The sequence below is a fragment of the Monodelphis domestica genome, chromosome 3 (genome assembly GCF_027887165.1).
Source record: "Monodelphis domestica isolate mMonDom1 chromosome 3, mMonDom1.pri, whole genome shotgun sequence".
NCBI classification, from domain to species: Eukaryota; Metazoa; Chordata; class Mammalia; order Didelphimorphia; family Didelphidae; genus Monodelphis; species Monodelphis domestica.
This window is the reverse complement of record NC_077229.1, coordinates 4,335,115-4,358,549: the sequence shown is the minus strand read 5'-3', so window position 1 is coordinate 4,358,549 and position 23,435 is coordinate 4,335,115. Positions and strand designations below refer to the sequence as shown.

General features: G+C 39.7%; 1 protein-coding gene across 2 annotated transcripts in view; it reads left to right on the top strand.

Annotated features, from left to right (window-relative positions):
- The window catches only part of LOC100618397 (zinc finger protein 420-like), a 29,825-nt gene extending 14,033 nt beyond the window's left edge, over positions 1–15,792 (top strand). The window contains exons 3-5 of one of the 2 annotated variants that reach the window (XM_056820298.1): positions 6,529–6,655; positions 8,345–8,440; positions 11,404–15,792. In XM_056820298.1, coding sequence (XP_056676276.1) covers positions 6,529–6,655; positions 8,345–8,440; positions 11,404–13,325 — 2,145 coding nt within the window. In that variant the 3' untranslated portion in view covers positions 13,326–15,792. Of the gene's footprint in view, positions 1–6,528; positions 6,656–8,344; positions 8,441–11,400 lie in introns of both variants that reach the window. The other variant, XM_016432860.2, reaches the window with a different exon arrangement.
- The last annotated feature ends 7,643 nt before the right edge of the window (positions 15,793–23,435 follow it).

Here is a 23,435-nt window from a genome sequence, read left to right as displayed (position 1 = left end):
CAATAGCAAATAAATACACTATCATTTGGATTCATGTTATCTGCTGTATGACGTTTAAAAAAAAAAAACCTTAGAAGCTAATGGATACTTGTCACAAGTTTTTCAGGTGTAGGAAATCCTTCAAAATCTGCTTATATATATTTATTTATTTACTTATATAAACTATTACTGCCATCATTACAAAATGCGGTAGGGGAGTTTAGAAAAGACACAAAATTCTTTACTGTTCATGTTTGGTCTAAAAACGTCACCAAGAAACTGGATCATTCTGGTGGAAGGGTCGAGTAAGCTGAAGAGTTACAAATGAGATGCTCCTTTGTGGGAGTTATCCAGGGGTACCACACCCTGGGAACAACTTCCCAGTTCCTCTGGTATGAGACTGTGATATGTCCCATCTGTTTACACTTTTACAAATGAGGAGATGGGGATATGATTGCACTTCACTTCAGCTACTAAAATGGACCCTTAACCTCTTGTTACAAATAACTCAGAGGCAGGCGAGATGATCAGTCAGAACTATGGAAATAAAATATAAAAATCATCTCTGAGGATCCCTTAAAATCAATTTGAGATATTTAGCTCATTAAATTCTCCAAAGGTTGTTAACCAGGTTGACAGAGTTTATCCATCCTGTATGTGAAAATTAACAAAGGCAAGAAGGCTGTTTATGAGATTTTACAGTATTTTGTTTAGTAGTCATAGGGGAAAGGTAACACTATATCTAATAGCCAAAACACAGTAGATGAAAATGATTCAGTAACCGAATTATATTGATGATATTAATATAAGAGCTTAAAAACAACAAAATTAAATCTCAAAGCAATCAGCAAAATACAATAATATACAGAGACTTAAACAATGGAGTCTGAAAGGACTTAAAATTTCAACTCGAGACTCTTAAGTTCCTTCCTTGAGCCTAGATCTCCCTTCTCTAGGCCTCGCTCTCAATCCACTGAGACACCCAGCTGCACCCTGTTTTTTCTTCTAATTGGGGAGAAAATAAGTTATTTTTCTACATACATCTCCCTGTACCTGTGAGATGTGTATGAGCTATTGTGGATGAGGCATGAAGGAAGAGAGATTTCTTTTTTTTTTTAATGTATCATATTGATTTTATTTAATTTCTACAAGTTATAAAGCAGACCTCAGCGCCTTGGAATCTCAAAACTGTCCCTGTACACTCCTTTCTTTTTCTTTTTCTTTTTTTTTTTGAGTTTTTAAAACATTTGGTCATTTTCATACATTATTCGTTGGAAACAGAGATAATTTTCTTTTCTTCCCCCTCCCCCCCCCCACCCCTCCCCTAGCCGACGCGATTCCTCTGTGTATCTCATGTGTCCTTGCTCCGAACCCATTTCCTTGTTGTTGGTATTTGCATTAGGGTGCTCATTTAGCGTCTTTCCTCGATCATGTCCCCTCAACCTCTGTAGTCAAGCAGTTGCTTTTCCTCGTTGTTTTTACTCCCACAGTTTATCCTCTGCTTGAGGATAGTTTTTTTTTTTTCTCATAGATCCCTGCAGATTGTTCCGGGACATTGTAAACCCATTAATGGAGAAGTCCATTACGTTCGATTATACCACAGTGTATCCGTATCTATGTACAATGCTCTCCTAGTTCTGCTCCTCTCACTCTGCATCATTTCCTGGAGGTAGTTCCAGCCTCCATGGAATTCCTCCACTTTATTATTCCTTTTAGCACAATAGTATTCCATCGCCAACATATACCACAATTTGTTCAGCCATTCCCCAATTGAAGGGCATCCCCTCATTTTCCAATTTTTGGCCACCACAAAGAGCGTAGCTATGAATATTCTTGTACATGTCTTTTTCCTTATTATGTCTTTGGGATACAAACTCAGCAGTGCTATGGCTGAATCAAATGGCAGACAGTCTTTTTTCTACCTTTGGGCATAGTTCCAAATTGCCCTCCGGAATGGTTGGTTCAATTCACAACTCCACCAGCAATGAATTAATGTCCCTACTTTGCCACATCCCCTTCAGCATTCATTACTTTCTTTTGCTGTCATGTTAGCCAATCTGCTAGGTGTGAGGTGATACCTCAGAGTTATTTTGATTTGCATCTCTCTGATTATAAGAGATTTTGAACACTTTTTCATATGCTTATTAATAGTTTTGATTTCTTTAACTGAAAATTGCCTATTCATGTCCTTTGCCCATTTTTCAATTGGAGAATGGCTTGATTTTTTGTACAACTGGTTTAGCTCTTTATAAATTTGAGTAATTAGACCTTTGTCAGAGGTTTTTGTTATGAAGATTGCTTCCCAATTTGTTGCTTCCCTTCTAATTTTGGTTACATTGGTTTTGTTTGTACAAAAACTTTTTAATTTGATGTAGTCAAAATTATTTATTTTACATTTTATGATTCTGTCTTGCTTGGTTTTAAAATCTTTCCCTTCCCAAAGGTCTGACATGTATACTATTCTGTGTTCACCTAATTTACTTATAGATTCCTTCTTTATATTCAAGTCATTCACCCATTCTGAGTTTATCTTGGTGTAGGGTGTGAGGTGTTGATCCAAACCTAATCTCTCCCACACTGTCTTCCAATTTTCCCAGCAGTTTTTATCAAATACTGGATTTTGGTCCCAAAAGCTGGGGTCTTTGGGCTTGTCATAGACTGTCTTGCTGAAGTAATTTACCCCAAGTCTATTCCACTGATCCTCCTTTCTGTCTCTTAGCTAGTACCAAATTGTTTGGATGACCAATGCTTTGTAATACAGTTTGAGTTCTGGGACTACAAGGCTCCCTTCCTTTGTATTTTTTTTTCATTATTTCCCTGGATATCCTTGATCCTTTGTTCTTCCAAATGAACTTTGTTATGGCTTTCCCTAATTCAGTAAAAAAGTTTTTTGGTAGTTCAATGGGCATGGTATTAAATAGATAGATAAATTTGGGTAGGATGGTCATTTTTATTATGTTAGCTCGTCCCACCCATGAGCAGTTAATGTTTTTCCAATTGTTTAGATTGAGTTTTAATTGTATGGAGAGTGTTTTGTAGTTGTGTTCATATAGTTCCTGTGTTTGTCTTGGCAGGTAGATTCCTAAGTAATTTATATTGTCTCGGGTGACTTTATTTATTTTTATTTTTTTTTAATGTAATTAATTTTTATTGGTAAACTTTGACACCAGCATTAGAAATGTCAGTAGAAAAATAAAATTTCAGTTGTTCTCTCTCATACAAAGATTTGATCTTATTGACTGTAGCAGTTAGTGAAATAATCTTCATACAAAAGGGTAAAGCTGATTTGAGTTACAACCAGCATACAGTATGTGCACAAGGGTGAAAAGCCTTCTGTATATGGACAATTAATGGCACCAGTGCTTTACATTCAACAAAACTGTTCCTTGGTGTTTCTTTTTTTCTATTAGGCTTTATAATGTAATAAGACTATAACTTAAACCACAGCAATTAGGAAGCAAAGTTGAACTGAAAAGTTTTTAAAAGCTTGATAGATGAATAAATTTCAACATACAAGAGGAAAATTTAGAAGTTAAGTTTATCTCACTAGCTCCACATTTCATAAAAGTTTAGGTTTTCATTGCTAAGAAGAAAAGAAAAGTAGAAGGCTATGCTGATGATCCTGGAATAAAGATGTATTTTGTCCCCATGATCTCCTTTACTCTGGAATCTCATTTTTTCTGCATTTAGAAACATTTCCATGAACGTTTATTTTCCACCACAAAGTACCACAATAAAGACAGGAAAGATCATCTTTGGTGGTTTATGAGGGGAAGAAACCCTAAGGAAGAGGCACAAAATTGGTTTTATCAGCTATCTTTCTGACATTGAAGGAATTAAGAGGGATTATCATCTATCTTTACAAAATTCAGTTGTTTTTTTTAAATTAGCAATTTGAAAAACCAGACAACATAAATTAAATTGTGTGGTTCAAACCACAATTTTTTTTCTACCTAAATAACTGCATATCTGATAGAATAAAAGAAGTTCCATTGTTTAGCTTTACATAAATAATTGCTTCCTGAAACTTAATTCAGGCTATATACATTTCAAATAAAATCTACATATGGCATTCATAAACCATTCAAAAGAGAGCATTGGTGACTTTAAATGGAATTTCTCTTTCTAATTCTTGCTGCTGAACAGGGTTGGAGATATATAGAAATGCTGATGACTTATGCAGGTTTATTTTGTGTTAATTCCCTAGGATTCTTTAAGTAAAGTATCATATCATCTGCACAATAACCTCAAGCAGGAGTTAGTGACAGATACAGAGGCTCATAATCTCAATTCCCTAAAGGTTACTGTTGCTAAAGACGACAAAGCTTTAAAACCAATCACAGATGACCCCTCACCAAACTTAGTTAATGCCGTAAAAAGCTTTATGGCAAAGGTACCCTTAGAAAAAACATCTAGTTTGAATCCAGAAGCTGAAACCTTCCATCCAGAAATGCGTGATTTAGATAAGACAAAATTAAGTGACAATGAAGCTGAAATTACGTTTGAACACAATCATCCCATTCAAAGTAACGGAGGTGACATAACGGTTAAATTTGAATATGGGGATGGAATGGAGGTCCTAGCAACACCCGAGGATTCCGTGTGACATTGTAAGTGGCAGAGGGGAATCTGGCCAGAGGAACAGCTATGATTTCGGTTCGTGTTCCATTGCAGTAGCGAATACTACCTCACAGGTAGCCTTCCCAGGAGATGAATTAAACCTAAAAGAATGAACTGATCCAAAAATGCATCTGGCAGAGGGTAGCAAAGACATGAGTAGTAATTCGGTGGCAATAAACTCTGCTACACACAGGCCAGAACCATATGTAGGGATTACGGTGGGAAAGAAGAACTAGAAGGCCCTCCTAGATCCTGGTGCTTCAGAATCTGTCCTAAAGACATGTCCAGGGATACCGACATCGGGGTATGGTTTCTGTAGCTGCAACAACAGGACAAATACAGCAGGTCCCTGAGCTCAAAAGCTCTGTGGTTAAACTGGGTCCTCTCACCATAGATCATACCTTCTTGTTGATTCCACCATGCCCAGACAGCCTTTCTACAGGAAACCTTCCCTCGTCCCTCTTAGTCAGAGTGCCTTCAATCTTTGCGTTCTTTCCTATTTCTGCTAGACAGAGCTTTCTTTGTGTTCATGTGTCTCTATATTGTCTCTCCCCATTGGACTGTGAGCTCGAGGAGGGCAAGGACTGTCTTTTGCCTCTTGGGGAATCCCCAGAAGGGCTGAACAGGTGCTGAATGTAGAGGGAATGGAAATGACAGTTTCTGGTCCTTGAGATACCCTCATGTATCCCTGTCTTCTCTGTATCTACCTCCTCTTCTCCCCCTGTGGTTCTGCAGTCCAACACAAGAAGCATCCTCCTGGAGTGGATGGGTGGACAAGATTCTTCCCATGATCCCCTCTGTCTTCAGCTTTACCTTTAGCCCTCCCAGGTTTCCTCCTTCCTCCCTTTCTCCTTGTCTATAGTTTTTCAAAGAAGCCTCTTTCTGCTGTCTCTGATGTTCTGCTGCTACTGTTGTCTTCAGTTATTCACTCTTTCTCTACTTCTGCTGCTCGGGCAGTTCAAGAAGCAAATGATCTCTTCCCTTTGGGGTCTCTTCCTAACAACACTGCAGACTCTGCTTTACTAGTGAACATTTACTGTTCTGTCCAGCATTGGGAAGCTCCCATTTGTAGGTGTTGGGTGTGAAATTTCACCAAAGGGTAAACTGAGGCAGCTCTCCAAGGAAGAGAAGTAGAGGAATACTGCCTATCAATAAAAGGAGTTAAGGGGTTGCTTCTGTTCATGCTCCAAACCCTAAGCAGAAGGTTATATATCTCTGATAGGTTTGGGGGAGCACAGAACAAAGAGCAGACGGGGTAAGTGATGTCTGTCATAGGATAGAGGGTCACCAGTGGTTATAGAGCTGGGATAATCAGGGACACTGTGACTGAGTGGAATAATCAGTAATAAGGGGCCAGCAGTGCTCCAGCCCTCCTTCTCTGCCCAGACTAAGAGGAAGTTTTTGTGTGAGTCCAGTGCAAGGTCAGGGCCCTGACTGGGCAGCAAACCAGACATGTCTGAGATAGGTCGAGGGTGAGGAAAGACTAGAGCTGACTCCCTGGGACTCGCCTGAATCTTCCAAGGCCAATGAATGGCTTGAAATGAGGCTAGAACGGTGATGAAAATCCCAAGAGGTGGATTCTGCACTTCCCCTGTTACAGGCTAGCTGAGTATGCAGCTGAGACAGGAGACAGAGAAGCAGGACTCAGGCAGTTAGCAGACAAAAACAGTTACTGGTAAATTGAATCCGGATCCCAGCTGCACTGGAGGTCCCGGCTTTCCTCCCGAGCATCCTAGAGCTGCTCTTTTCCTGCCTCCATTGGTCTCTTGAAGACTCAACATCTAGTGCTGGCTCTGACACTGACAAAGGGCAGGACCTTTGGGCCTCTCCTTTTTCTGTAGGTCAGTTTCTTCCTGTAACTGACCAGAGGTGGGGTCTTCAGTGTGATGTGGCTTTCAGCTCTCTGTGCTCTACCCTGGGCTGTTCTAGGAGGTGGTGACGTTCCAGGATGTGGCTGTGGACTTCACTCGGGAGGAGTGGCGCCTCTTGTCCCCTTCCCAGAAGGAGCTGTACAAGGAGGTGATGCTGGAGAATGCCCGGAACCTGCTAACAGTGGGTAAGGAGCTTCTCCCTGATGCCTGAGTCAACCATCCAAGGGAAAATCGCCATCAGTAGCTGCCAGGCTTGGGAGCAGTTTTCAGTCATCAGGAAGGGAGGAGGGCTGGTGTTCTGAGTCCCAGAACCAGGGCCCTCCTGCTGCCTGGCTCTCCTATAAAAGGACCTTGCATTGTGTAATGGGACCTTGGGGGCTCCCTTTGTTGCCCCTAAAGTCTGAGATCAAATGCTTGTTGGAAAATCTCAGATGTGAATGTAATCTCAGAGCTGATTCTGTTTCGCCTCTTTCTGGCCCTGAATTGGGTCTCCTAAACCCATCTGGGAAAAATGTTTAGGTGGGATTTCCTCCCACCCTCTTCCCCTCTATTTTAGATCTTTTTCTCTTCAACCATCATAAATTTGTAGCTCACAGCTCCTCAGTGTCCCCAGGAAAGATGGTTTGTCCTTAGATTTCTTTTCTATTGCCCTAAGCGTCCAACAGAGCCAGTGAGGAAGGGAGGGACTGGATGAAGTATTTATAATGGCCTAATTGTGTTCCAGTGCTCTGCTGGACTCTGTCTCGCCTATCCCTGACCCAGAATTGGGTCTCCCAAACCCATCTTGGAAAAGTCTTTGGGAGGGTTTTCCTTCTACTATCTTCCCCTCTAAGGTGGATCTACTATTGGGGATGTTTTTCTCTTTAACCAGCATAAACTCATAGCTCCCAGCTACTTGGTGTCCCCAGGAGAGATGGTTTGTCCTTAGTCTTTCTTCCTATTGCCCTAATCCTCCAGCAGTGCCAGAGAGGCAGGGTGGGATGGGAATTAGTGTTTATAACGACCTGCTCTAGGCCCAGAGCTCTGCCAGCAATTTTCTCTATAATATTCTGGCACTTCTTCCTCACTTTCATCTTCCTAATTCAGTGTCAGTATTATCCCTATTTTACTAATGAGGAAATGGATACGATTAAGTAGCTTTTTCTGAAGCACCTTCTTAGGAGTGCTGTGTGGCCTGATGTAAATGGAGGCCTTCCTGCCTCTAAGCTCTTGCCCTGGTCCATTCTCTTTCTAACTGCCTCTCATTTGAAGATAATGGAAAACTATAGACTGAATCCAGCCTTTTCTAAAGAAAATGCCCCAGAACCAAAAGTTGAATTTGGAGATTGTTTACCCAACCTTCTTCCCCCTTCTTTCCCCACCCTAAATGCTGGGGAAACCTCCTCCAGGGCTCCTGCAGGCAGTGCTTGCCCTCCTCTGTGATTATCAGGATGAATGGACTGGCTGAGATACAGCATTGGGCCCAATGAGGATTGTTGAGTTTCCCAGCAGGGGAGGCAGAGCATCAGGAGAGAAGAGTCCTTGAGGCTCAGGGAGGTGTTGGAGGGGGAGGAGAATGGAGGATAATGGAACAGAAACCAATTCCTTAACTTACTCACTTCTAGGTTGGGAGTTTAGGAGTTTCTCCCTGAATGGACCAGAACAGAATGGGGGATGGGGAGGGGCTGTTGCTCATTTCAGGTGCCACAGCAGGGTAATAGGCCCATTCTACCCTAGGCACTTACATTACATTCAGTGAGGGGGGAGGGCAGGCTCTGGTGGGAACCCCATTGACAGTCTCTGAGTGGAGTCATTGCACTCCCCAACCTTTCCCTGAAGAGAACTCAGTCACCTGCTTTTCTCAGTTCTCCTCCCTGACTGTTCTCCATGCCCAGGGCTTTCAGCTCCCCCGGAAAAAGTGGTCTCTTATTTGGAGCAGAGGGATGTCCTATGGATGCTGGAGCAAGAAGGTCTGAGGATCTGGTACCCAGGTGAGGGAGGGGAAAAGAGGTGTGGAGAGCCATGGTGACCAGAGTCTTCTGTGTGTTCTGGTGGTGCCAGGGCTATTTTGGGGGGTAGGAGGACCCGATTTGGAATTCTTTATCAGAGGATTTAGGAGGGACTCCCTGGACAAGATTTGGGAGCAGGAGGACATTCCTTGGAATTCTTTTTCAGAGATTTTAGCAGGCACTCCCTGGGCAAGTCCATGAACCCCTGAGCCTCAGTTTCCCTATCTGTAAAATGAGGCTATTGGATTCCATTTTCTGTTACGGGATCTGTCTGTGATCCTCTAAGAAGTCAGTGTTTGGGTCTGAAGGGCCTTGAAGTCTTCTGCAGGTGCCAGAAGGGCTGAGCTCATCCTCTCTGGCCTTGTTAATATCCAGAAACATGTATGAGGGCTTGCTCTGTGCTTGGTCCTGGGGCAAGTTATGGGGGACAGAAAACGTTGCAGGGAACATCCCCTCTTGTCCTGGCACTCACCCTCTGTGAGAGCGGACAGCAGCATGGCAGCAGTTCTGTAGAAAGCTTCTAGAGTCCAGCTCCAGGGCAGCTACTCATGAGAAGGAAGTTTCTGAAGGGATGGTAGACTAGAAAAGTCAAATGGAGGGAGTTATCCTAGGTCTTCAAAAGAGGCAGACTGAGGATTCTGGAGGAAAGTATAGTTGAGTAAAACAAAGGAGAAGAACCAGCACAACTCAATACACATGGCCATGTCTAGCAGTTTAACCATGAACTGGAGGGCAGATGTTGCACAGTACCTCATGGAGAGAAAGAGGTCAAGTTAGAGATTTTGCAGCATTGTGGAGAAATCGTTTAATGCTTGCCAAAGGAAGTCATTAGCTTCCTTAGTGTGGGAAAGGCTGAATATGAAAGAACAATGGGGGTCCTGCAGGGAGGAATTCGATTAGGCTTCGATTAGGGTTGGTGTGGGCTTCTTTTAAGCCCATAGAAAGAGATTTTGTTTAGCCAGAAGAATGACCATTTCCTCTGATCCTGAGTCCAGAGAGGAAAAGTAGACAGGTGAGCTGGATGAGAGGTGGAGAATAAGATAGCTCTGCAGAGAGGTCCAGCTTTTGTTCAGTGAAATATGAGGCCAAGTTCTTAGTTCAGAAGGTGAGGCAGGGGGCAGGAGGAAACCATGAGGTAGAGCTGGAGGGTACAGAAATATTTGGAATCCTGCCTTATTGGGTGGAAAGGCAATCCATGAGGGAGATGTAACAGGATTGCCTTGCCATAGTGAGCCCCTAGCTGAGGTCATTGGTCCTCAATGTAGCTTGGAGCCAGGCAGCTATTTTCCCAATTTTCCTTCTCTCCATTGACCTGCTGCCCATGAGCAGGAATGAAGACTTCTGCCTTCCTTGGAAGTGATCCAAGGCTAAACTTTCCCTAAATCATTAGCTCTAGGCCCTTTCCTAGTCTCTGGGGTTCAGTCTTTGTCCTGAGAAATAAGGCAGCAGAGAGACAGAAATACAGCTGAGGACAGAGCATTCTTTTGCCTTCCAAGAGAGAGAGCAGACTGGAAGGATTCTAGTAGAACTTAGACCTGATATAAGCCCTGGCCCAGCCAGTAAACATGTATTAAATGAATATGCTCTCGGGACCGTGCTAAACTCTGAGCATACTAAGGAAGAGAAGCACCATTCTGGGCTGTCCTGCAGCTCACAATCTAGAATACAGACATGAAGGTAGTTTAGAAAGAAGTAACAGATCCTGAATCTCACTGAGATGATTCAGGGGTAAAGGAGTGTTGGGGAATGGAAATGCATTTAATTCAACAGGCAATTCAGGAACTATAGGAGTAAAGAGAATGCAAGTTTAAGGAGAAAAGCAATCAAAGGAGAAAACCCACATTCTAATGATTTACAAACACCATTTCATTGTAGCCCCTTAGTATGTGTCATACACTTTATAAATTTTATCTCTTGATCCTCATAGGAACCCTGGAAGTCACTTGATATTATGTCTATTTTATAGTTAAAAAGCCTGAGGCCAGCTGAACTCCTGTGACTTGCCTATGGTTAGAAATCCTAGAAAGTTTCTGAGGTCCAATGAGAATTCACCATCATCTCTATTGGAATTTTTAAAAAGAATGTCATGAAAATTCCAGTATCTACATAAGATTGGAAATAGGAAGAGATTTTTACAAGCTTTCTTGCCCATTTCTTTATAAAAGAATAATGAACTCAATGTATGTGACAGCTTTTTAAGCTTGTGAAATACCATGTTTTTGTTAAAATTGTATTTAGTAGAAGGATTTTATTTTAGTGAAAAGAGGCATTAAAATAAAAGTAATAACTACTCTGAAGGAGTAGGGAACTGAACAAAATCTTCTGTACCTTGGATAAATCCAAAAAAGTGTACCCAATTCCATCATTTGATCTCAGATATGGGAATAAAAAATAAAGTTGAAAGCAATCATGAAGGGAATTACGTAATTCTTACACAGAAGCTAAATGATGAAATCGTAGGAATATTTAGTCTACATGCACCCAGTGATATCATACCTATGAAGAGAGGATTGAATGTATAGATAATGAAAATGAAAGGAAAAAGATTGAAAGTGAATTTTCTAGTATTGTGGACAGAGTGTGCCCAGTAACAAGATTTGGCCTCATTTGCAAGGATTTCAGGTCAAGTCGCTCATTCAGCCTTTCTGAGGTGATGGTCTGAGATAGGAATGTAATAAAGCAAGCCTGTCCCCAGTCCCAAATTAGTTATGAAGAGCCATAGAGATGATATGGGAGACTCTTATTTATATTATTCTTTAGCATTGAGGCAATGGCATTTTCAAAGGATGGATTATGTCCATTTTTGTTGGAAGACTTTTCTTCTTACCTGATGGAATAGGATATGAAGCAGTCTATATTCTGATTGTCAAGGAAAGGAGATAAGAGTTATATATGTGTATACATCTCTCTATATGTATGTCCTACCGTTTGTTTTGTCTTAGAAGGAGAAAACAGACCTGAAATTATGGTGAATCCAACAGAGGTAAGCTTTCCTGTGGAAGAAGTGAACCTACAAAGATCCATTAGTGATGGTCCTGATAACTTTGCTTCCAGGGAATTCAGTGTCACGTCTCAAAATTCATCTTATATTGAACATCAAAGAATGCATCCTGAGGAAAAATCTAGTGAAAATAATCAGTGTGGAAAGAGTTTTTTGCACAGGGCCAGTCTTTCTGGACATCAGAGAATCCACACTGGTGAGGAAATTTATGAATACAAGCAATGTGGAAAGACATTCATTGTGAGCCCCAGTCTTCCTAGACATCGGAGTATGCACACTGGGGAAAAACCTCATGAATGCCAGCAATGTGGAAAGGCATTCATTCGCAGTTCCAGTCTTGTGGAACATCAGAGAATGCACACTGGGGAGAAACCTTATGAATGCAAGCAATGTGGAAAGGCATTCAGTCAGAGGTCCCATCTTCCTAAACATCAGAGAAAGCACACTGGGGAGAAACCTGATGAATGCAAGCAATGTGGAAAAGCATTCAGTGACAGCTCCCATCTTGCTACACATCAGAGAATGCACACTGGGGAGAAACCTTATGAATGCAAGCAATGTGGAAAAGCATTCAGTGACAGCTCCCATCTTGCTACACATCAGAGAAAGCATACTGGGGAGAAACCGTATGAATGCAAGCAATGTGGAAAAGCATTCCGAACCAGCTCTCATCTTGCTACACATCAGAGAACGCACACTGGGGAGAAACCTCATGATTGCAAGCAATGTGGAAAGGCATTCAGTCAGAGGTCTATTCTTTTGCAACATCAGAGAATTCACACTGGGGAGAAACCTTATGTATGCAAGCAATGTGGAAAGGCATTCAGTCAGAGGTCCACTCTTGTACAACATCAGAGAATGCACACTGGGGAGAAACCTTATGAATGCAAGCAGTGTGGAAAGGCATTCAGTTGCAGCTCTGCTCTTGCTGCACATCAGAGAATCCACACTGGGGAGAAACCTTATGAATGCCAGCAGTGTGGAAAAGCATTCAGTCACAGGTCCTATTTTGCTACACATCAGAGAACGCACACTGGGGAAAAGCCTTATGATTGCAAGCAATGTGGAAAAGCATTCCGTAACAGCTCCCATCTTGGTAGACACCAGAGAACACACAGTGGGGAAAAACCTTATGAATGCAAACAATGTGGAAAAGCATTCAGTGACAGCTTCCATCTTGCTACACATCAGAGAATGCACAGTGGGGAAAAACCTTATGAATGCAAGCAATGTGGAAAAGCATGCCAAAGCAGCTCCCATCTAGCTAAACATCAGAGAACACACACTGGGGAGAAACCGTATGAATGCAAGCAATGTGGAAAAGCATTCAGTGACAGCTCCCATCTTGCTACACATCAGAGAAAGCACACTGGGGAGAAACCGTATGAATGCAAGCAATGTGGAAAGGCATTCAGTCAGAGGTCCACTCTTGTACAACATCAGAGAATTCACACTGGGGAGAAACCTTATGAATGCAAGCAATGTGGAAAGGCATTCAATCACAGCTCCAGTATTTTGCATCATCAGAGAATACACACTGGGGTGAAACCTTTTGAATGCAAGCAATGTGGAAAAGCATTCAGTCACAGGTCCTATTTTGCTACACATCAGAGAACGCACACTGGGGAAAAGCCTTATGATTGCAAGCAATGTGGAAAGGCATTCCGTCAGAGGTCTATTCTTTTGCAACATCAGAGAATTCACACTGGGGAGAAACCTTATGAATGCAAGCAATGTGGAAAGGCATTCCGTCAGAGGTCCCATCATGCTAGACACCAGAGAATACACACTGGGGAGAAACCTTATGAATACAACCAAGGTGGAAAGACATTCAGTTGGAACTCCCATCTTGCTGTACATCAGTAAACCTTCACTGGAGAGAACCTTGAGAACAAAAGCTATGTGAAAGGATGTTCTGACAGTCAAGGAATGGACATGAAAACCATATGCGTGTATATGTCTCCAAATGACTGTTTTCCCCTTTTGTTTTTTATTTTTCACTTACAAGGAGAAATCAGACCTGATATTAAAGTGAATCCAATAGAGGTTAACTTTCCTGTGGAAGAAATGAACCTACAAAGATTCATTGGTGATGGTCCTGATAACTTTGCTTCCAGGGAATTTTGTGTTGCATTTCAAAACTCATCTCGTATTGAACATCAAAGAATGCATCCTGAGGAAAAATGTAATGAAAATAACCAGTGTGCAAAGAGTTATGCATAGGGCCAGTCTTTCTGATTACTAGAAAATCCACACTGGGGGAAAACCTTATGAATGTAATGTGGGAAGACATTCAGTCAAGAGCTCCAGTCTTGTGAAACATCAGAGAATGCACACTGGGTGGCAACCTCGTAAATTGCAAGCAATGTGGAAAAATATTCAGTCTTATAATAACTAAAAATAAATAGCATCCACTTGTCTATGGATTATTATCTCCAATGCATATGATAAGATACAGTCAGTCTATACAGGAGATGCTGGCTTTACATGTGAGCAATGAATGCAAGAGTCCTTCTCTTCAACCTATATAAATATTGGAGTTGTTAACAATATTTAGAATGGTCCTTTCCACGAAGGCTCAGTTGCTCCAGTACGCTTGAAATTCTTAATATACATTATCTCCTGGGTTCAGGTCATGAAGAGAATAGTCTAGTGGTCTGGCTCATACTGCAGCTCCGGATTCATGAAGTTCATGCAGTTTTGCTGTAATTCCTTATATAGGAAGCAATAGTCATCTCCCCCTCATAGTGACATATATGCAGGGTTTAAAGACTTAGCGTGTATAGGTGGATGTCCAAAAAGGATCTCAAAAGGTGAGATGTGTAGCTCTCTTCTAGGCTTGCTTCTGAGATAAAATAGGACCAGAGGGAGAATTTCAGGCCATTTTTAAGGTGTCTCAGTGCATAATTTTCCAATCATACTTTTAGGTCCTGTGTTCATCCTTTCAACTTGGACTGAGCTGTAGGGATGATATGGAACATGGAATTTGGGAGTTATCCCCAGCCAAGAATGTATCTGATTTAGGACATAATCAGTAAAGTGGCTTCCTCTATCTGAATCAATATGCTGACACACCAAAAGGAGTAATAATTTATTTTAAAAGCACCTTAGCAACAAAAGCTATCTTTTTCACCATCAGAATTCAAATCATCTTCACTGCTGTATGTATCACTTCAATTGCTAATCGGTAGCACAAAAGAATCCTGATTTGAAAAAGATGGCACCATTTAAACACTATTTCTTAGCACACTGTTAATCAGCTTCATGTCACACATTCATTTAGTCCATCGTATAAACCAGTATACTAGGATTAAACAGTCAACAATACATGTAGATGTTTGAATTCAAATGATGATGTTATTCTTATCCTACAAATATATATTTTAGTCACAAACTAGCTCCAGCTCAGCAATATCTCATAAAGTATTTCACAGCATTCTGAGCTCCTGCTAGATGTTCCATCTCAAATTTGCAGATGGGAGGGGGAAGGAAAGGGAGAGAGGGAAATAAGTTTGATCTTATAACTTAGGAAAACTTGAGGGGAATTTTTTTTTTACATGTAATTGGTTTAAAACCAGAAACATATTTAAAAAAGAAATGATAAACAAAATAAAGACAGGCTTCTGTGAAATAGAGGACTAAAAAGTCTTGGTTATGAAAAGATTGGAGGAAGACACACATTTTGATATTCATATATGAGCCAAGAGAATGTGAAAAATGTAAACAAAAATGAACAATGATAAAAGGCTAACAAAGTAAAAAATTGCTTACAGTTGTGTCCAGGAAGTGCATTCCTCTCCCTCCTGAGAAACTTGACTGTTCCGTCAACATTCCTCACATAACACAGTTGTGACAGGTTTTGCGTCTGTGTAAGTGTTGTACATTAATAAAAGTCAAGGCTTCAGGGTTGTAGAGAAGGAAGACAATGAAGAAGGGACACGGGAAGAGAGGAGGCAAGTAAGGGGAAAAAGAAGAGACTTGTAGGCTAGGCACCTCATGGTCAGGTTACGTAGAGGAATGATGATATTTTAACTATGACTGTCTACCCTTTCTAATAAACTTTATACAATATATATCTGGGGAGAAATATTAATTCAATTTTTACACAGTCTAATGTATACAGATGATTGCTGCATCACCTCTGAACCTTATCATTAGGGTTCATAGAGGTAATCTAATTAATGAATACCTTGTGGTGGGTCTCCTATGTCTTCATGATGTTCAGAGAAGAATGGAAAGATGGGAAGAAGAATGAGATAAGTATGAAAAGGAATAGAAATTTAAGGGGATTTCTCTCCCATAATTAGGGTGCACAAGAATAAAGCTGTCCAAAGAATAGGGGTACGAAAAAAAAAGAATAGGGGTAAGAAGAGGCTGACATTTCACTCATATGCATTGCTCAGAAAATGAAAGACTATACTATGAGGGCAAAAGATGAATCAGAGAAGAAGTAGCTTATGGGAAGGATAAAGTCTAATATAAACTATAACCAAATGTGCACAAAAATATTTCTAGACCTTTTTGAAGGGGCAACAAATGGCAATGAGAAATGAGGTCCATAAAGTGAAGAATAGCTAAACAACTTATAATTCATGTATAATGTACATGTGTATACATATCCACGCATATATATATGTTTATCAAAAAAAGGTGTGTATGTATTAGAAATAGTGTTGTGGGGTAGGAAATGATGAAGTGGGTTTTTTCATAGAAACTATGGCAGAATATATGAACTGATTACAAGTAAAGTGAGTAGAATCAGGTTAACCAATTCTAGAAAAACAATCAAATGGGTAAAAAAAAATTTTTTTTAATGACAACTGACCAGTATTAAAGGCAACCACAACTTCAGAGGATAAAAGAAGAAACATGTTACCTACTTTGCAGTAAAAAGGTGAAGGGCTCCAAATGTAAAATAAGACATAATATTTTTGGACCTGGCTAATGCGTTATTTATTCATTTAAAATATATTTCTCCTTCACTATACATAGAACTGATGTTTATTTTTCAGTTTTGTCTCTTTATGCATGACCTCATTTAAGATTTAGCATTTACTTTTCCGGCTTATTTTAAAGATGAGAAAATTGACACAAACCTAGTTGTTTCTTACCCAGGCTCACAAGGCAAGTGTTTTAAGTCTGATTTGAACTGGGGAAAAAGAGTCTTCCTGATTACAGTCCAAACAGTATCCACTGTACCACCTTGATGCCCCAATGACTATAATCAGAAGTCAGTCTGTGTGTCTGTCTGTCTATCTATCTACCTGACTGACTGTCCATCTAGCTATCTATGAATTGATATATCAATCTGTCAATAGAATCACATACATGGCATAGTGGATAAAGCACAGAGCCTTACATTCAAATTTGATCACAGACATTTACTAGGTAGGTGACACTGAACAAGTCACTTAAACCTTATTGGACTCACTTCCTCATCTGTAAAATGGGGACCGACTAGTGGAATTAATGGTAAGCGACTCATACCAAGAAAATTCATGGAAAAAGTCCATGGGTTCATGCAGGCCTGTTTGGACATAACTTAATGACAAGAACAATAAGAACAACCACAAATACTACCTAGGATTCTCATTGACGATGTGATCTTGAAAAAAAATTACTCACTTTCTTTGAATATGAGTTTCCTCATGTTCAAAATGAAAGGCAATGGACTTACATAGCCTGTGCAGTTTCTTCATTATCTAGAGGTGTAATCTGATTTTTATAATAGTCCTTAAATGTCTTCTATTTATAATAATATTCACTATTGAGTAAACTAAATAGGTCATGAATTGTTCCCAGGATTAGAAGTATAAATGTAGCATTTAAAATGTCTTTGATCGGTGATTTCCACCAGCCCCACACTATGGCATCCTCGCGTTTGTAAAATCTTGACCAACGGGAGCCCTGGGGACAATTTGCCCCACTCCACCAGAGCTTCCATCTCATTAGGAAAGAAAACATAATTCATAATGGCTTATTGAGTTTCAGAGCTTCTTTCCTCATCCACAAGCACATGGTCGCCTGCTCTGTTGTTAAACGGTGTTCTTCAGCAAGGAGTGCAGCTGAGAAGGAAGAGGAATTCTCATCATTGGATTTTACCTGAGGGAAGGATTTCTCTCCAAGTACAAGCTATGTTGTACCAGTTATATGAGAACCATTGGATCAGTTTTACATTCTAATGGGATCTTATATAGCTTTGATAGAATGTGGTTTTCTAATGGGACACTTAAAAGTGACTCTGAAGAATACACACTCTGGCTTATAATTCCAAGTAATATGATTTCATATTATATACATACATATATATATATATATATATATATATATATATATATATTTGTTTCATTTGTGAATCCTCATTGTCTCTCACCCCATTTATCTAAACTCTTTCCAAGTCTGCTGATTTCATCTTTGCAATATTTCTCAAGTAGCTCCTTCCTCTCCTCTGACACTGATTTCCTCACACTTGGACTATTGAAATATTTGTAGTCTATTGGTGAATATGTCTGCAACCAGACTCTTCATCTACTCAAAATTTTCCATTTAACTAAACAAGGAACTTTTCTAAAGTGCACATCTGAACATGTCCTTCTCATACTCAGTAATCGTTATTGACTCACCATCACCTCCTGGACAAAATATAAAAGCTTTAGTTGTATTAAAAATCAATTCATATGATAATACTTCCCTCTTTACCTTTCCCATCTTTTAGTACTTTATACCTCCCTTTGGTACCAGCCCATTAATCCAGTGGCATTGACCTCTTTCTTTTTCCGTGAAAAAGATACTACATTTCTTGGTTCCTGGGATCATTTTTTGGTGTTTGTCCACCATTCGTTGAATCTTCTCCCGTTGTCTCCATTTCCCAGCTTCCCCAGCTTCCTTCAAGTCCCAACTAAAATCTCACCATTGTGAAATTTGGATTTGGCTATCTCCTGATTGTAACTTAGCTCTTCCTTGATGGTGAAGATTAAATTGTAATCACCTGTCTATTTTTAGATTTTAATACCCAAAGTGTAAACCCAATATTTAAAGTAGATCAAACCATTATTAATCACAAAAGGTGTTAACTAATCCCTAAAGGTGCAAACTAACTACAAAATGTGTGATCTAACTACAAAAGGTGTGATCCAGCCAAAAAAGTTGCAAACACCCATTTCATATAGTGAGTAGGCAGTCCTGGAGAGGAGGATCTGCTGAGATTCGTAGATGTAAATTTTAGGGGAAGTGACACAAGAGAAAAATATCTTTAAATAGAGGAGACAAAGGCACATTAAGATAGAATGACGGATTCAGTCACTCAGAGTTGGACTGGAAGAAGAATCAGTCACTTGGAATTGGAGTGAAGAAGGACACTTGAGGAGAGCCTGGAAGACAGACACTCAGACTCGGAGTGAAGACACTTGGCTGTGGAACTGGACTCCTGGAGGAGCTCGTGCAGGAGACCTCAGACTGCTTTCCTTTTAGATAGTCACCATCATGAGTGAAAGGCTGACTTAGTTTCCTTGCCCTTTCTGGATGTGTGAATCTCCAAGAAAGGTCCATCATCCTGAGACTCCCCTGGCTGGGTCTTAGAATTTCTACCTGGCTCTGAGGAAGCCAGAGTTCCCTCTCCCTCTCTCTCACTTTCTCCCCTTCTCTCTCATCCTTAATATCTTCCCTCTATTTTAAATAAATGGTCATAAATTACATTTACTTTAGTAATTCATTTGGGGATTTAGAAATTAAATACCTGGTGACCACCAATTAATTATTAAGTCCAACCAAAATAAATTTTAACACTTTATAAAGGAAGACTTTTCCAGTCCATCTTAATTATCCTGCCTTCAAACTGTTAACTATTTCCTATTCTTCCTATATACACCTTATTGGCACATATTTGCTATCTTTCCTTCCTCATTAGATTTTTAAACCCCTTTACAGGAATGATTCTCTTTGTATGCCCAGTGCTTAGTACATTGCCTAGAACACAGGCATTTAATTAATACTTGCTGATTGGCTGCATACATTCTAGAACAGGATTTAAATTGTCTTGCTCAAAAACTTTAAAAGAGGAACATTTAATTAATCAACTTTATGATCACACTGGAATCCTTATAAATAGGAAAAGATGTTATTTGCTGAGATGAACTCATATCCAGTCAATGCAATTCCCTGTGCCCAGAGAAAGGCCTGAAGCACAAGCAGTTTCATATATTTTTGTTCTCTACCTACAAAGTAGGATGGAACATATAGATCCAGGTGAATGGTCCCTTTGGAGACACTCGATATAGACAGTATGAGAATACTCATGCAATAAACTGTGGTATGTGCATTGATGGAAGCCCTGCTCCCCCCCCACCCCCAATGGATCCCATACCCTCAGTTAATTGCTTTTTTGAAAAACTACAATTAGACACAAGTTTATAATGACATTATAAACATGATTCTTCGCACCTTCCACTCCTGTTTTTTCTCTTTTGGAAAAATAGAACCATTTAAATCAAATTTCCATATGAAAGTCACTCAAATTCTTGAAAAAACAATTGATGTCTCCTTACTTTGACTTCTCTCTTCACCAGACTTAATTTTTCAATTTTTGACTCATCATTATGATACAGAGAAAGAAGTCCCTTTACTTAGCAGTCTTCAAATAGATATCCTCCAAATTAAATAGCAAATATCAGCTATCAACATCCTTCAACTACTAGATCCCCTGGATTTTTTTAAACCAAAAAAAATTCCCTTTACTACAGGAAGCTTTCTCCAACTCCTTTTAAATTCTAGTGTGGTCTCTCTTTTCATTCTTTACTTTTTTCCAATTTAAATTGTATTTGTACATTTTTTGGTACATATTTATTTTACTTTTGTTTGTCTCATTAAATTGTGAATATTTTCTGGGGAAGAAATGTCTTTTCTCCTTTTGTAACCCCAACATTTAGCAGTGTCTAGCACACATTAAATGCTTAATAAATGTTGATTTGTGAAAGTGATTGTCTCACTTTCCCTTTCCCTCCTAGTTTTTCAGAAGGTAGATCAAGTGCAAGACTTCACACTTCCTATTCAATTTTATCTTCTTCACTTATTCACTTCAATGTTCTAAACTGGAAAGATATCTCTTGATTATCCTTCTATCATCATTTTGTGAAAAGGAAATTTACTTTGATTATGTGTACCTTTTTTAAGTTTGAACTCAACCCAGAAGTGAGGACTATGTGAGGAAAATCGATGGGTGAATTTATTTTCAAGGATAGAATAACAACCAGAAAAATGTGGTAGTAAGTCAAGAGGTCACAAGGCCAGGGGAGGAGGGTGATCTTCTCTTCAATACCCACTGGACTGCCCCTCTGGGCAGCACAGGGAAAACAGAGAGCCCTGGTTGGCCCCTGAGATGTAACACGTGGGAGTTCATGAGCAGAGGAGTTTGATAAACTAAGGCAAAAAAGTGAATTTTGCTCCTTTTGCTTCCATGTTTGCTGCTGACTAGAATTGTGAGTGGCTACGGGTCCTATTATGGCATAGAATAGGAAGCTAAATGGAGCAATAAGGAAAGTACCTTATATATCTCCTATTTTTCCATCTTTTTCAGAAATCCTGCTGCTTTTTTTTTTAAACATTATTTTATTTGGTCATTTTCATACATTATTCTATTCATTGGAAACAGATCATTTTCTTTTCTTCCCCCCTCCCCCACCACCCCTTCCCTAGCTGACATGGGATTTGTCTGGGTATCACATGCGTCCTTGCTCTGAACCCATTTCCTTGTTGTTGGTATTTGCATTAGGGTGCTCATTGAGCGTCTCTCTTCCATCATGTCCCCTCAACCTCTGTAGTCAAGCAGTTGCTTTTCCTCAGTGTTTTTACTCCCTCAGTTTGTCCTCTGCTTGAGAATAGTTTTTTTTTTCTCCTAGATTTCTGCTGATTGTTCAGGAACATTGTAAAGCCATTACTGGAGAAGTCCATTACGTTCTCTTGTACCACAATGTGTCAGTCTCTGTGTATAATGTTCTCCTGGTTCTGCTCCTCTCACTCTGCATCACTTCCTGGAGGTTGTTCCAGCCTCCATGGAGTTCCTCCACTTTATTATTCCTTTTAGCACAATAGTATTCCATCGCCAACATATACCACAATTTGTTCAGCCATTCCCCAATTGAAGGGCATCCTCTCATTTTCCAATTTTTGGCCACCACAAAGAGCGCAGCTATGAATATTCTTATACAAATCTTTTTCCTTATTATCTCTTTGGGGTACAAGCCCAGCAGTGCTATGGCTGGATCAAAGGGCAGAGTCTTTTCTCGACCTTTGGGCATAGTTCCAAATTGCCCTCCAGAATGGTTGGATCAATTCACGAGATTATTAATGTCCCTACTTTGCCACATCCCCTCCAGCATTCATTACTTTCCTTTGCTGTCATGTTAGCCAATCTGCTAGGTGTGAGGTGATACCTCAGAGTTGTTTTGATTTGCATCTCTCTGATTATAAGAGATTTAGAACACTTTTTCATGTGCTTATTAATAGTTTTGATTTCTTTATCTGAAAATTGCCTATTCATGTCCTTTGCCCATTTTTCAATTGGAGAATGGCTTGATTTTTTGTACAACTGGTTTAGCTCTTTATAGATGTGAGTAATTAGACCTTTGTCAGAGGTTTCTGTTACGAAGATTGTTTCTCAATTTGTTGCTTTCCTTCTAATTTTAGATATATTGGCTTTGTTTGTACAAAAACTTTTTAATTTCATGTAGTCAAAATTATTCATTTTGCATTTTGTGACTCTAAGTCTTGCTTGGTTTTAAAATCTTTCCCTTCCCAAAGGTCTGACAAGTATACTATTCTGTGTTCACCTAATTTACTTATAGTTTCCTTCTTTATATTCAAGTCATTCACCCATTCTGAGTTTATCTTGGTGTAGGGTGTGAGGTGTTGATCCAAACCTAATCTCTCCCACACTGTCTTCCAATTTTCCCAGCAGTTTTTATCAAATACTGGATTTTGGTCCCAAAAGCTGGGGTCTTTGGATTTGTCATAGACTGTCTTGCTGAGGTCATTTACCCCAAGTCTATTCCACTGATCCTCCTTTCTGTCTCTTAGCCAGTACCAAATTGTTTGGATGACCACTGCTTTATAGTATAGTTTGAGATCTGGGACTGCAAGGCCACCTTCCTTTGTATTTTTTTTTCATTATTTCCCTGGATATCCTTGATCCTTTATTCTTCCAAATGAACTTTGTTATGGTTTTCTCTAATTCAATAAAAAAGTTTTTTGGTAGTTCAATGGGTATGGAAGTAAACAGATATATGTTTGGGTAGGATGGTCATTTTTATTATGTTAGCTCGTCCCACCCATGAGCAATCAATGTTTTTCCAATTGTTTAGATCTAGTTTTAATTGTGTGGAGAGTATTTTGTAGTTGTGTTCATATAGTTCCTGTGTTTGTCTCAGCAGATTGATTCCTAAGTATTTTATATTGTCTGGCGTGATTTTAAATGGAATTTCTCTTTCTAATTCTTACTGCTGAACTAGGTTGGAGATATATAGATATGCTGATGACTTATGCGGGTTTATTTTGTATCCTGCAACTTTGCTAAAGTTGTTGATTATTTCGATTAGCTTTTTGGTTGATTCCCTAGGATTCTTTAAGTAAATCATCATATCATTGGCAAAGAGTAACAGCTTGGTCTTCTCATTGCCAATTTAATACCTTCAATTTCTTTTTCTTCTCTAATTGCTACTACTAGTGTTTCTAGTACAATATTAAATAATAAAGGTGATAATGGGCATCCTTGTTTGACTCCTGATCTTATCAGGAAGGCTTTGAGTTTTTCCCCTTTGCTGCTGACTAGAATTCCCTGTGAGTGTGGCCAAGGGCCCTATTATGGCAGGCATAGAATAGGAAGCTAAATGGAGCAATAAGGAAAGTACCTTTTACATCTCCTATTTTTCCATCTTTTTCAGAAACCCTGCTGCTTTTGATTTAATACAATTATTAATTCATGGC